At 46.5% G+C, this 13,646-nt stretch overlaps 2 protein-coding genes across 2 annotated transcripts; one reads left to right on the top strand and one right to left on the bottom strand.

The window, feature by feature from the left end:
* Positions 1 to 306: 306 nt before the first annotated feature.
* On the top strand, positions 307 to 783 carry GLRG_09273 (uncharacterized protein; the record flags this gene model as incomplete). Its single annotated transcript, XM_008099958.1, has 1 exon — positions 307 to 783. One exon carries the CDS (start codon positions 307 to 309, stop codon positions 781 to 783), a length of 477 nt encoding a protein of 158 aa, XP_008098149.1.
* Positions 784 to 4,920: 4,137 nt separating this feature from the next.
* Positions 4,921 to 8,406, bottom strand: GLRG_09272 (myb-like DNA-binding domain-containing protein; the record flags this gene model as incomplete). The annotated part of the gene is made up of 1 exon (XM_008099957.1): positions 4,921 to 8,406. The coding sequence occupies one exon, from the start codon at positions 8,404 to 8,406 to the stop codon at positions 4,921 to 4,923; it is 3,486 nt and encodes a 1,161-aa protein (XP_008098148.1).
* Positions 8,407 to 13,646: the final 5,240 nt, after the last annotated feature.

The raw sequence follows: 13,646 nt of genomic DNA, 5'->3' as shown, positions 1-13,646 counted from the left end.
GTAGAAGGCACGAAGGGCATGCGCGTGGTAGGTCACGCGGGTGGAAATGGCAAGATCAGTCAGGCAACGCAACGGATGGGACGCTCTTTCCGTAGTTGGAAATCGAGCAAGTGTCCGTATCCATCTGTAGGGAAGGAAGGAATAAGCAGGCCAACCCAGTTCTAGGCGACTTCCATTGTGGGTTGAGAGTGGAAAGACGTGCCTGACGGGTTCCTCACCCCGTCTCTGTCTCCTTTTCTTTTCCCCGTATATCCCCGTTCGCCTCCGCGCGTGAACGAGTGTAATGTTCCCACACTTGACAGTCAGATGGATGGGAAAAAAACGGGTTACCCTTTTTTCCCCTTCTTTCCCCCATGTCCTCGTGATCACTCACACGTCTCTGACCAAGCAGAAAAAATTGGGAAGAAGCCCCGCCATCGAACAGCCCGCGCGCACAAAGACCGACCCGACGCCAACCCACACATCATCAAACGGACAAAGTCGGGGGCCCGTGGGAGACGCAGGAAAAGTGCGGGCGAAGCTTGCTCGTATGCGGGACGCCTGCGGATGGGGAGAGAGATTGTGGGTGATGGGCTGGTTCTGGCCCAGATCCATTGGTCATGGGCGTGGGATAGGAAGAGGTTCCGCCATTGCGGGATGGCGGTGACATGTGTTTGGGTCGTGTCGATCGACGTGTGCGTGTGTGTGTGTATGTGTGCTTCTCAGGGACAGGAAACCTTCTTCTGGACGTCGGCGAAGACGATGGGCGGCGGGTGGAGGACATCACGGCGGGTCTGGCCATAGCTTTTTTTCCGGGCCGCAGGGTAATCAAGGTACATTGCACCGAGTGCCTCCGGACCGGGGGGGGGGCGTTGATTGACGTTGAACACCCATCATGCTTTTTTTCGGTCCAATGCTCGGCCACTAAGAGGGGCCGGACTTGGGTTGAGGCTCCCGGGTGGGTGAAGTGGCCATCCAAGTCGGGTCCTTAAGCTTAGTCATGCCATCTGGGTGGTGCGTGAATGATACCACCAACTAGGTAGGTCACGTGGAGTAGCATACTTGTACTAGGTAGGCGTACGATTACCTACAGATCCTACAGTACATGTCCGTATACCTAGTACAGTAGAGCCATCCGTCCATGCATGGGATGGTGGAGATCCCGAAGCCTCCGACTGACGTCAAGGTTTGAAATCCAGGTTATCAGCTCTACCAACGTCCCGACCCCTGAACCCGCCCCCCACCCCGGTTGGGGGTGTCTGCAAAGAGCAGAGCAGTGGTTTTTTTTTTTTGGTTTTTTTTTTAGGAAAGAAGAAAGAAATGCTGGTTCGATAACAAGGCAAAATGCAAATTCAAGAATGCCACCACTTGCGGCAGAGAGTCAGGTTCCCTGTGCCGCGGTGCCTCTTCCATTCTTTCGGGATTGATGTGATTGTGCAGCATGGGAAAGTCAGTCGCGTCCGGAAACAAACCGACGGAGGGGCAATCCGGCTGTAAGCGCCAGGCGACGCGAGAGAAGGCATTGGAAGGCGGAAAGGGGAAAATCTTTTAGAGAGAAAGAATCAACAAAGGGACCCCCAAGTATGATTCCGCCTCGCATCTCCACCGCACGGTCGGCATCTGCCCGTCCATGCCATGCATGCCATGCCGTATTATCTGCCATGGCAGATGTGCCATGGCAGCAGATGTGTCATGGCATAGGTACGACCACCCGTTCGTTCTGGTGCTCGGCGTTACGCCTCGGCCGTCTGCTCTACCTAGGTATCTGGCGTCTGCCCATCCTGTCCCTCTCTTCTCGTCACGATGGCTTCATCATCACTTCTCGAATGCAGGTCGACTTCCCCCATCGTCCCATTATGCGACGACAACGACGACAGCGACAACAACGACGGCGACGCCGCTGTTTATATGTACATCAGGTCGTCAGACTCATCCTGCACGCATGCATGCAATAACCAACGTCTGCATTCCTAGGCCAGATTGCCAAGGTCCGAACATAGAGTAGCCCCCCTGTCCACTGCCTACCCTGCATCATTGTCTTGTTTTCCATCTTGCGGATACTTTGCGAACTTCCTACCGACATGTGTAAACTCAGGTAGGTAGTAGGTAGCGTACACTACCCATCTGCCTAGGTAGATACACCAATATCCGTACGTTGTATCCTCTTGTTATCCCACTCCCCCTGTCCCTGCAGCAGACCCTTGCCCCCCTGCCTGCCTTTTCGGCCCGGCACTCGCATGCCGTACCCAACCAGCTAGCGAGCCGGAGACAAGTGTGGCTTGATATCATCAGATCAGGAGGGGGTGGAAAGAGAGAAGAGGCTGAAAACCTGCCCAAGCAACACGGAAAAACATGGCGACTGAGGTTCAAGCTTTCCTTGTCGTTGCAGTTATCGAGCATCGAACATCGAGCTTCATGACAAGGTGGCAACGTACCAACAGCCTACTATGTAGGGATAGTATCCGTACATGATTGCATTAACGTGCGACCTCCACCCATCTAAGGTACTTCAACGCACTCGCGACACCGACCGCGCCTGCCTCACCGGCCCCTCCCCTCCTCATGCGAGTCCAGAAAAAGACCGAGACTCGGCCACCAGGACCCATCGCCAACTTTCCCCTGAGACTCGGAGAGAAGGAGGGGAGAGGAAGAATAGGGCCGACAAGACGAGCAACTCGCCGACACGAGGACGACCATACCTTGACAAAGAGGTCAATGAGAAGTGGGAATAGGGAGGAGCCCGTGGAGGAGCCCGCGGAGGAGAGAAGAAAAGAAGAAGAAAAAAAGGGGGCGCCGGAAGAAACGACGAGATTTTTTCATCGGCTCTTACTCGTTTTGTTCCTTTTCCTCCCCTTCTCTCTTCTTCTCCCCTCTCCCTTCCCTCCAGCGTGCGCGTGAGGAGAAGGGGCCTGCGAGATGATGAAGGTGACGATAGTCATCTCCCTGGCGGTGGATTTGGCCGAGATCGAGAACCCCCCCTACCTCGAACCAGTTTTGAGCTGTGACCTAAAACAAGCCTCGCATCAGCCTGGAGTGTGTGTGTGTGTGTGTGTGGCTGGCCAACTCGTGGCTTGTTCGAACCCTGAGGCAAAACGGCCCTCCCTTCCGTCCAGCAGGAACCGTCATCACCACCACTGTTGAACATCGGCCGATGATGCATCAGATCAGGGACCAAGATGAGAGCAGCACAAATAAACCGCAGGGCGGGGAACAGCATGCGATTCCTGGACTTGAGCCCATCGCGCAAATTCTCGGCCGTGCATCTCGAGTGCGGGTCCGGGCACCGCATGTTCGCCTCACCTGTATCCGTACGGATATAGGTAGGTAGTAGGTGTCTCTGTACGCCCCCCCCCCCCTGGAAAGACCGGGTCCCCCTATTTCCCATCCCAAAGGGCCCGAAGTGCGGCCACGGCCACGCCGCGAGCGGATGAGCGGCCCTCCACCGAGATTCCTCCGGCCCGCTTTTGCGCGTGCGTGCCCCCGGTGGACTGATCGGGTGCTTTCCGTCGTTTTCTCTCTCTCTCTCCTCTCTATGTCTCTCTCTTGGCCATTTTCATTCTCCCAACCCCACTACGCGCTTTGCGCATCAGACACGCCTCTCACACTCTACACACCTACAATGTATGTAAATGGATAAACTCACCTCTAGCACAACGGCCACCGAACCTCACCCCCCATGCCATGCATGTTCGCTGATGCGCATCTACCTACACGTGTCCCCCGTCCGGTGACGCCACGCTCTCACAGACCGTCGCTCCGTCTGCCCCCACGGGCAAAACGAAGCCATCGCCGCACCAGATCCCGCGAACCCCATGATCTGACGTCTTCCTCCTCCTCCTCCTCCTCCTCCTCCTCCTCTCCTGTTCCCCAGGATGGCCTGGCCTATGCACACCGACGGGGTCCTCTCAGACCTCGGCGGATGACGTCGGTCCTGGATCAACTCTCCCACAACACCGGGTCCAACGAGTGTCGTTAGCGTGTCTCCCATCCGCATTTATTCCCCATGCTCTCTATCCCTCCTCATTGTGCAACGCCTTTCTCATCTTCTTCTGGGTCCTGCAAAATTAAAAAAGACCCATCATCCCCCATTCTTTCCGCGCCAGAAGCTCCGGGCCTCCCATCTCCCTCCCCGCCATTATGCGCTTCCTCGCTCTTTCTCACAAACGGGAGGCACGGTGTGACGGTGGAACGGCGCAAGAATTCTTCACGTAACAGCCCTACGGCGGCCGATAAAAAACGGGCCGTGTTTGCGACAGCCATCGGAGATAAACCACCAATCCCCTTCCAATGGCCGATGCGTCACTCGTCCTCGGCAACCTATGACGACACACACCCTCCAGCAGGAAGGGGAGGGAAAATAAAAAACACTAAAAAAATCTCAGACCCTCGTTATGCCCACCGGCTCAACGAGTCATGATCCGTGACGTAAACGTTCATCAATGTTCACCAAAGATGACATGCATGCGAGCCGTAAACTCTTTCGTGACGATACTATTATTCATGCCGCCCAAGGAAAAAAAGAAAAAAAAAATTAGAAGAAAAAAACAAGACGAAAAAGAAAGAAAGGAAAACATAAGCTGCAGCCTCTCAATAGAGTCGCAAGCGACTCGTTGTACAAAACTGTGCTACGATACAATACCGAGTATCCGTACATAGAACAAATATACCATGACGACATGCCCGAGTCCCCACGTGGCCCCGTCGTGCCCCGAAAAACCGGTGGTCCCGTCCTCCGTACCGTCTGCCGAACGCCGGGTGGCCCAAGATTACATAGGTAGCAGCATCCTAACTGAACATGCAAGGCTCGGCACTCGCTGCGCTCATTCATCCCCCGCTACGCCTAGGCGATGCGATGCTTCACTTTCCCTCACGTCTATTGCGTAGCTGTAGCTTTAAAAATTTCAGCCCGCGCTGCTTGCTCCGCAGTGCCCCGGCAGCCTTCTAAGCTGGTGACTCTGCAACTTCCCTGTTCATGCGTCGGCGCTTCGCCTCACGCGGCTTCCCAACCGGTGTAGACGCCGCCATGTCAACATCCCCCTGAGCAGTGTGTCTGTCAGTGCCTTCCATTGATTCAATCGCCTCGCCCGGCAGCACGCTTGCTCCCGTCTTCCTGGCCCAGTTCCCCTGAGATAGCTTGAACATGTTGCGCTTGCGGGTCTGCGTCTGCGTCGGGGGCGGCACGTGAATCGGCGGCATGTCTTCGTCCACATCGCTGTTCTGCACCGACTCTGGCTGAAGCGATGCCGTGGATCGAAGTCGGCTGCCCGAAGAGATCCGTCGCCTGGCTGATTCCCTCTTCTCCTTGAGACGATCCGGTATATCCTCCGCCGCTGCGTACTGAGAGCCCATGCGTTCAGGCGAACCACCATCTTCCTCCATGGAACGCTGCCGTGCCGACTTGCCGCCGGAAAGCCTAATCCGCCTCTTAGCCGGGCTAGGCTTAACGCCTCCAGTCTCGGTCGGTGCCAGCCTAAACTTGTCTTGGGATACCGCGGGTGGCAATGACGGAGACGTCTGGGGAGAACCCTCCGGGGAGCAGACCGCGAACGGGGTAGTTCGCTGTGACGCCGCCGCCGAGGAAGGCTGCTGTTGAGCAGAAGGAGAATCGAGGTTCGTCACTCGGGTTTCATCGTCGTCGTCCGAGCCGCCAGAATCAACCACCATCTCCTCACTGCGATTCTTGGCTTTCTTTGCTCGTCGACCGACCGTCTTCTTCGGAGGGTCAACAACCATCGATTCATCCTCCGAATCGCCATCCGCGTGTCCACCATCGAGGAACCGGGCGTCGCGTGGGTTGTTGGCCTCGGCATCCTCGAGCAGCCAGCGGGCGCAGTCTCTAACCGTCTTCCCCTCGTAGCCTGGAACCTGTTGCTTCAGGCGATGCCACAGCAGCTTGAGCGTTGGCCTGGCCCATTTTCGGCGAAACGGCACGTCGACAAGCTTCGACCATCTGATGTCTTGGTCGCGGCCGGCCGCTCCAGCTAGGATCGCGCTGACTAATTCGTACTTGGCCTCGGGTGGCATTTCCCGGATCTGCTTGCGAGCCTTCTCCAGTGCCCAGGTGACCTTCGAGTCGGCTTGTGAAGATTGCAAAACATCCCGAGGACCCACTTCCACGTTGAGCTTCTTGAACTTTTTCATACACTGGAGACGACTGCGCCTGTGGCCCATCAGTTCGCTGATAGACTGCCAGTTGATCAGCGATAAAGGCTCCTTGTTGCGGTTCCCGGGGATCCTCTGAATCCGTCGTAGTGAGCCAACGACATGCTCGACTAATTCCCGCTCCTCTTCCTCTGTCCACTTCTGCCAACGTTCGATACCGCCGCAAATAACGTAGTTTCGATAGCGGTCTCGGACATCGTTGGGGTGGCGGTTCATCTCTCCAGCAATCTTGACCCAGGAGCCGTTGTACTTGGTGTGAAGCTCCTCCAGCCTAGCATCCTCTCGGTCATTCCATCCTCCTCCTCGAGCTGCGAAGTTGTGGAATTCTTGACGGGCGACGTCGATGACCTTCTGACGGCGCCTGTTTGGAAGAGTAGCACAGATTGCGGCCCACAAACTCAGAAACCGCTCGCTGTCGAAGCCGACACTTTTGGGTTTTTGCCCCCCACCCCTCTTGTAGCTCTTCATTTGAATGAGATCGTTCATCTCTTTTTGCGACAGACCGTGGTCGTCGCGATATTTCTCGACGGCCTGCGTAAGCGTCCGCATCTCGTCGATCGAGAACTGGCCCGTGACGAACTGGCCTGCAGCTTGGCGAGATGCAGCTTGGAGAGAAGCCGCCTTCTTGCCAGCCTTTGTCTTCGGTGTAGCTGTGTCGGCCGTTGTCGATGCGCGAGACGCCGCCGGCCTTTGCGTCTTCTTCTTCTGCTTTTTCGGAGGCTCAGCTACCTCGGTAGATGGGGGCTCAGTCAAAGCAGCCAGGCTTTTCTCAGTATGTTTGTCAACAGCGTCTTGGTTGCCTGTGTCATCTTGGTCCTTTCCAGCATCCCTTTCCTGGGGCGGGTTCTCGAAGAAGTCTGGCTTCGAACGCTGGCGCTTGGACGCTGTAGATCGACTGGACTTTTGGGCCGAACTGAGCAGGTTGCCGGTTTCTGAGATGCCTGCACCAGCCTCTACGGCCCGACGACGAGTAGTTCGCGGCGTGGCGTTGAGTTTCTGGTTACCGGTATTCTTGTCGTTGAGATCGTTCCAAGTATCACGGAAGGTCTTGATGGGCAGCTGAGGCTCTTGGGTGACATCGGCGCCTGCTTCGTCCGAGCTTGGCGTGTCTTCTCTGGGTGGCTGAGAAGATGGCGGGAGATTGTCGGCAAGGGATCCAGCGTCGAATTCCAACTCGCCCTCTTCATGTTCAGGCGGGGCCTCGTCGGAAGACTCAGCCGCCTGTGAACTTGGAGCCGACTGTGACGCAGCTTCTCGAGCAAGACTTTGCCTCAGGACAGAAATCTGGGAGCCCCGTGACATGCTCCTCCGTCTCTGCGCGGCAACGCTCGGAGACGACATGGAGACGGCATCATCGTCGTCGCTTGCATCGACAGCAGGGGTGCCGGAAGGTTGACTGAATAGTTGTCTCGAGACTCCTAGGAGCTGCGATCGCTGGGGCTCAGACTTCAAGGTGGAGTCTGGGGCGGGGTCGGGTTGGTAGTCAGGACTTTGAACTTTCGTGCTGTTTGCGACGGGCTGAACAGGTGATTCGGGCACGCTCTCTTCCGGCTGCGAATCCATGTCGACGTCTTGGATGTCCTCGAGGGCGGTGCGTCTCTTTCTCTTCTTTTGGCGAGTAGGGTCTTGGCCCTCGCTCGAATCGACTTCGTTCCGCGCTTTGCGTTTGCGCTTCTTCTGCTGGTGGGCCACGGCATCCTGTTCATCGTGGGCTTCGCCGTCGGTCACTATTGCTTCTTCGGCAGCAGAATGGCTCGTGGGGCCGCTCGTGATAGGGGTTGGGAGGGGCAGTCTAGGTTCTTCCAAGTCGGACGACTTTGCCTTGCTCTTTCCCTTCTTGGTACGAGTCTTTTTCTCGTCCGACTTCTTCCCCTTCTTGGCCTTTTTCTTTTTGACGGTGGCGTCGTCGCTCGATGCGTAGGTGGGCGCAGTGATGACATCTTCGTCAAGCACTGCCTGTGTAGAGAAGGGTTGCATGGAGGCGAAGGGGTCTACGTAGTCGTCGGTGATGCCATCGTGAACCTCGTCATCGAAAGCTTCGTCGTTGTCGGAGGCGTCGAGCAAATTCAAGCCGGCATCTCGGTCCCAATCTTGCGACGCCATTCGTGCTAACTGACGATCGTCGATACCATCGGGGTACTCGGCAGGCGCGGTGGAAGGAAAGGTTCTGTCGATGGTTTCTTCAACGTCTGGTCTTTGTGGACCAGGAGACGAGTGCTTGGATGGTGTATGTCCGGTGAAGATCCTCGAAATAGAGCTGAACATGGCTGAGTGAGGCAGAAGAAGGCTGACGACGGCTAGGTGTCGACGTCGCAGAAACAGTCGTGGCGTGAGGAGAGGAAACGAGTTCGGTCGTAGGTAGGTAGAAAGGCGGTACCTAGGTAAGGTAGGTAGGTAGCTTGGTCTGCCGGAGAGCCCGTCCGGTCGCAATTGAAGGGAGACACAGTACGTTGGGTAGGTCTCGGTGGAGGTGAAGCAATCACGACGGGGTCGGGGAAACTTTTTATCCCCCCCTTGGAAGAAGGCGAGCGTGGAAGGTGCGCACCGTTGAAAAATCGCGGGTGTAAAATTGCTTCGGCAGGCGGGGCGCCGGCAGTGTTCCTGCCTGCTACTACCGCATTTTGAGTTTAGCGACTATGGGGGGACCAAGAAGCTTGGGCCTCTGCCGGTACCTTCCAGCCTATCTAGGTAGTGTACCTAACTAGGTAAGCAGGCAGGCACCTACTTTAGGTAGATTAGGTAAGCGAGGGAAGCCGACAAGGGGCCCTAAGTCGCGCCACCACGCGTCGCGTCTGGACACGTTAGGCTGCTGAAACATACTGCTGAAAGACTGTGACTGCCTCGCATTAGCTAAGCATTAGTACTCTTGGGTAATTGCTGCGTATTCCACTTTCTTATTCGTCGCGTACACCATAAGGTCCTCTGCAGTAGCAAATCATATCAAGGAGTTACGCGCAACAAGGTTTGGTTATTTGCAAAGAAAACCTGGGGGCCATGGCGAAAAGCCCTTGCTCGTTGGTGACCCGTCCCAAGTTGGCTTGCTTGTGTTATCTGTTCCAGCATCAGATAAGTGTCTTCTGTTCATGCCCTTACGGAAATATAAGGGAAGGCAATCTCTCACGCGGGTCAGAGTAACAGCATCATGACATGACCTTTTTAACACTCTCAACGACAACGGCTCTTCCTTGCCTTCTTTTCTTTCTTTTTTCTTTTCCTTTTTGTCCCTTGGTTTTTTTTTTCTTTTTTTTTTTTTTTGCACACTGTACTGGAAGACGATGGTTGTCTCCTAAAAGCGGTCTAGAGATGGATTAAACAGGATCCCGGCGACAACAAGTCGAGGCAACACAGGAACCTCTCGTATGTTCGTAGTGGAGCGATAGCTGTTGGCGCCAGGATCACAGACATTTGCACTAGTTACGTGACATTTTGATAAATCATAACGCGAGACAGTCTGATCACCATTGTCAGAGGCTGCAATCGTACAGAGTAAAGAGTCAACATAGGAGCAATTAGGGTCAATGACAATGGTGACTGTCATTCCAATATGCCTTCTTCCTTTTCGATGAATACAACTTTGTGTGCCTTTTGGCCTCACGTTAACCCGTTCTGACGTTACCGCCGGCCCTTTGAATGATTGAGGTATGAATACCAGGCGGTTCCTCGTAAAATTGCACAGGTATATGATAATAGCCATAATAAACACCACAGCAAAGTGCCATGCTTCATACTAAACACAATATACACCCGTGATAAAGACTTGCAGTGGCAGCTTAAACGGCCCCACTATAGGCATGACCATTCGCTTATTCCTCGCAGAAACTCCTTGTACTTGACAGCGAGCCGTTGGATTAATTTGAGTTGCCATCTATGCGGCCCTGGAGAGAATGGTTCATTACGACTTCGGAGGCAGGGTTGCCTACTCCGACGGTCTGCCCTCGCCCATTCGAACTATGAAAATGATGGTTGTGACCCGTCGACGCAGTTGTACGAGATCACGGCGAACGGCGTGGTATAAATGTTGTTATATAAATGTCCATGTACTACCGGTGAGACCCTGATTTATCAAGGCTAGCACATTGTTCTACCTATGCGACCCAATCTTGTGCCAATCTTGATCAACGCATTCACTTTGCGAGACGGCCTCCGGAGTACTGTCCTTCCTCATCGACCTTGTATGGTTGGCCACACATTAGACGGCGAAATCGGACGTATTAATAGAGCCTCATCATGGATTGCGTTGCAATTCACCCTTAGGGTTTATGTAAACTATATAAACATGTGGCTGCAAACGGGGTATCGACACTATCAAGTGACTTCGCCTTCAACAGTACGGATATAGCGATAGGTATAACGACAGAAGCCATGGTATACACGGCCGTTTATCGGTACGTGATCTCCATTGCAGCAGCAATCATATGACAGATCCCTCAACCTCGACGCACATATAGGTCTGATTTACGGATACAGCTACGAGTCAGCCACGGCCATGGGCCCGCTATTTCCAGCTCTGGCCGACACCGCTCGCCAGGGTTGGGAAAAATACTTTAAGTATTAAGTCCAAGTACAAGTATACTTAAGTAAGTAAGTATAAGTACGGCCGGCCAAATACTTGCCAAGTATAAGTAAGTATAAGTATGCTGACTAAGATACTTAAGTATACTTAAGTATACTTAAGTATACTTAATTAATAAATAAGAATAAATAAAAATAAATAGAAATAATATTAATAATAAATAAATATTAAAAATTATATATTAAATAAGAATTTAATATATTATAAGTATATTATAATATAAAATACTATATATATATATAAAATACTATATATATATATATAGTATAAATATATAATATAAAGCTATAGTATAATAATAACTATAGTAAAATATATAATAAAAGTATATATATAATAATAACTATAATATAAATATATAATATAAGAATATAATATAAGAATATAATATAGGAATATAATATAAGGGTATAATATAAATATATAATATAAGAATATAATATAAGAATATAATATAGAAATATAATATAAAGGTATAATATAAGAATATAATATAAAAATATAATATATAAATATAATATAAAGGTATAATATAAGAGTATAATATAGAAATATAATATAAGTATAACTATATAATATACTTATATATATATATATATATATAAATATAAATATAAAATATAAAAGTAGTATTTTATAGTTATACTTTATAGTTATACTAAAATAATTTAACTAAATAACTAAAGTAAAGTATTAAAATAAAACTATATAAGACTTAATTCTTTTTACTTTATAATATTAAAATATATTACTATAGTATAACTATTAAATATAATAACTTATAACTATATTACTATATACTAAGTTATATATAACGCTACTTATTATACTATTTATTAGTACTTAAATTTACTTTAAAATAGATTCTTTTATATCTACTACTTCGCAAGACGATAGTCTTAGTATTCAAACTTCATAGAATACTAATACTTCTAATATAGTATCTTCTATATATAATAAAGAAGATTATATATTAGAAAAGTCTAATATGTATATTTTTTCAGCAAATCTATTTACTAGATCTCTTTTACCTATAAATCCTTCTAAAGAAAGACAAATTCTAATAAAGTGTACTATATAAGTTAAATTTATATTTATTAATTAACTACTAATATATAATATTATATACTTATATAAATATTAAATTAACTTACTAATATTAATAATATAGGTGTTTTAAAAGCTAGAAAGCTAATATAAAAGGATTTCTAAGTTCTAATTATGTTAAACACTATAAACAACATCATCCACTTATTGCTTATAATAAAGAAACAGAAAAGACATTACAAATAAGTAAGTAATATATATATATTAAGTAATATATATATACTTTTATTTAAATTAAATAAATACTAATATTAAATAGGAGATAACTTTAAAATTTCTAAAAGTAATAATATATTTGATATTACTTCTAGAAAAAGACCTAGAGAAGATTCTAATATATTTAAAGAAGAAGAAGCCTATTTAAAGATATTAGATTTAATTATAGAAAATAATCTATCTTTTTCTATATTAGAATCTAACTCTTTTAAAGAGTTATTAACTTATTATAATAGGTAATTTTATATTATTATTAATTAATTAATTAAAATACTAACTATTACTAGATTTCACCCTATTATAAATAGAAAAAAAATTAAAGATATATTAGATGAAATCTTTATACGCTATTTATCTATTATTAACTTAGAATTACTTAATAATATTAAAAGCCTAGGAACCTTTTCTATAACTTTTAATATTTAGACTTCTAATAGTCAAGATGCCTACTTAGGTATTATACTATGCTATATAGATAGTAACTTTAACCTAATATATAGACTTATAGGTAAGTTTTAAAGAAATCTTAAGTTATAATATATATAATAAATAATACTAATACTTTATAGCTTTTAAAGAGCTTTTAAGTTCACATATAGGAAGTTATATATATAAAGAATTTAAAAAGGCCTTAAACTTATATTCTAACTTAAGTATTAATAATATCTTAAGGTAATTATCTATTATATATATATATATATACTATATTTACTAACTTATAAAAGTATTACTAGAGATAACGCTAGTAATAATAATACTTTTTTAGAAGCCTTTAAAAGTAATTATAAAAATACTTATAATAAAGTATTTAAAAACGATATTAGATGTATAGCACATATACTTAACTTAGTAGCACAAGATATATTATCTTCTTTTATATCTAAAGCTACTTTAGAAGAGAATATAAATATAGAAGAAGATATATTAATTAATAGTACTTTAACTAGTAAGTAAATTATATATAAACTACTATTTCTTATATTATATAATATAATATAGTATAATATACTATATAATATTATAATATTATATAATACTAATATTATATAGGTATTATTAGTAGAGTAAGAAGAATAGCTACTTTAGTTAAATATAGTAGTAATATTAAACGTTTACTACAAGAAGGTATAGAAAAAGGTATTAGAGATAATACTTTACCTTCTAACTTTAAAAAGAATTTAATTCCTTTAGGTAAGTTATTAAACTATTTATTAAATATTAAATAATTAATTAATATTATATAGATAATTCTACTAGATGGAATTCTACTTATAGAATGATATCTATAACTTTAGAACTTAAATATCCTCTAGAGTATATTTTACGTAATACTAGTAATAATAACTATAAAAAGTTATTTTTTTCTAGTAATGAGTGGATAGCTCTTAAAGAACTTAAGAATATTTTTGAAGTATTTCTTAAGCCTTCTATTAGACTACAGTCTCACTTATATATTAATCTTAATAAAAGTTTATTATATATTTATACAGTATATAATAAACTAGAAGAATTAATAAATAAGTATAACTTAGAAATAGAAAGACTTAGTACTTTAGTAAGTAAATACTTTACTTTTACTATTATAACCTAAGACCTATATATATATTAT

This window comes from Colletotrichum graminicola (genome assembly GCF_000149035.1).
Source record: "Colletotrichum graminicola M1.001 genomic scaffold supercont1.47, whole genome shotgun sequence".
In the NCBI taxonomy this organism is placed as follows: Eukaryota; Fungi; Ascomycota; class Sordariomycetes; order Glomerellales; family Glomerellaceae; genus Colletotrichum; species Colletotrichum graminicola.
Note: the sequence above shows the minus strand (reverse complement) of the source record. Positions and strands in the feature narration are given on the sequence as shown.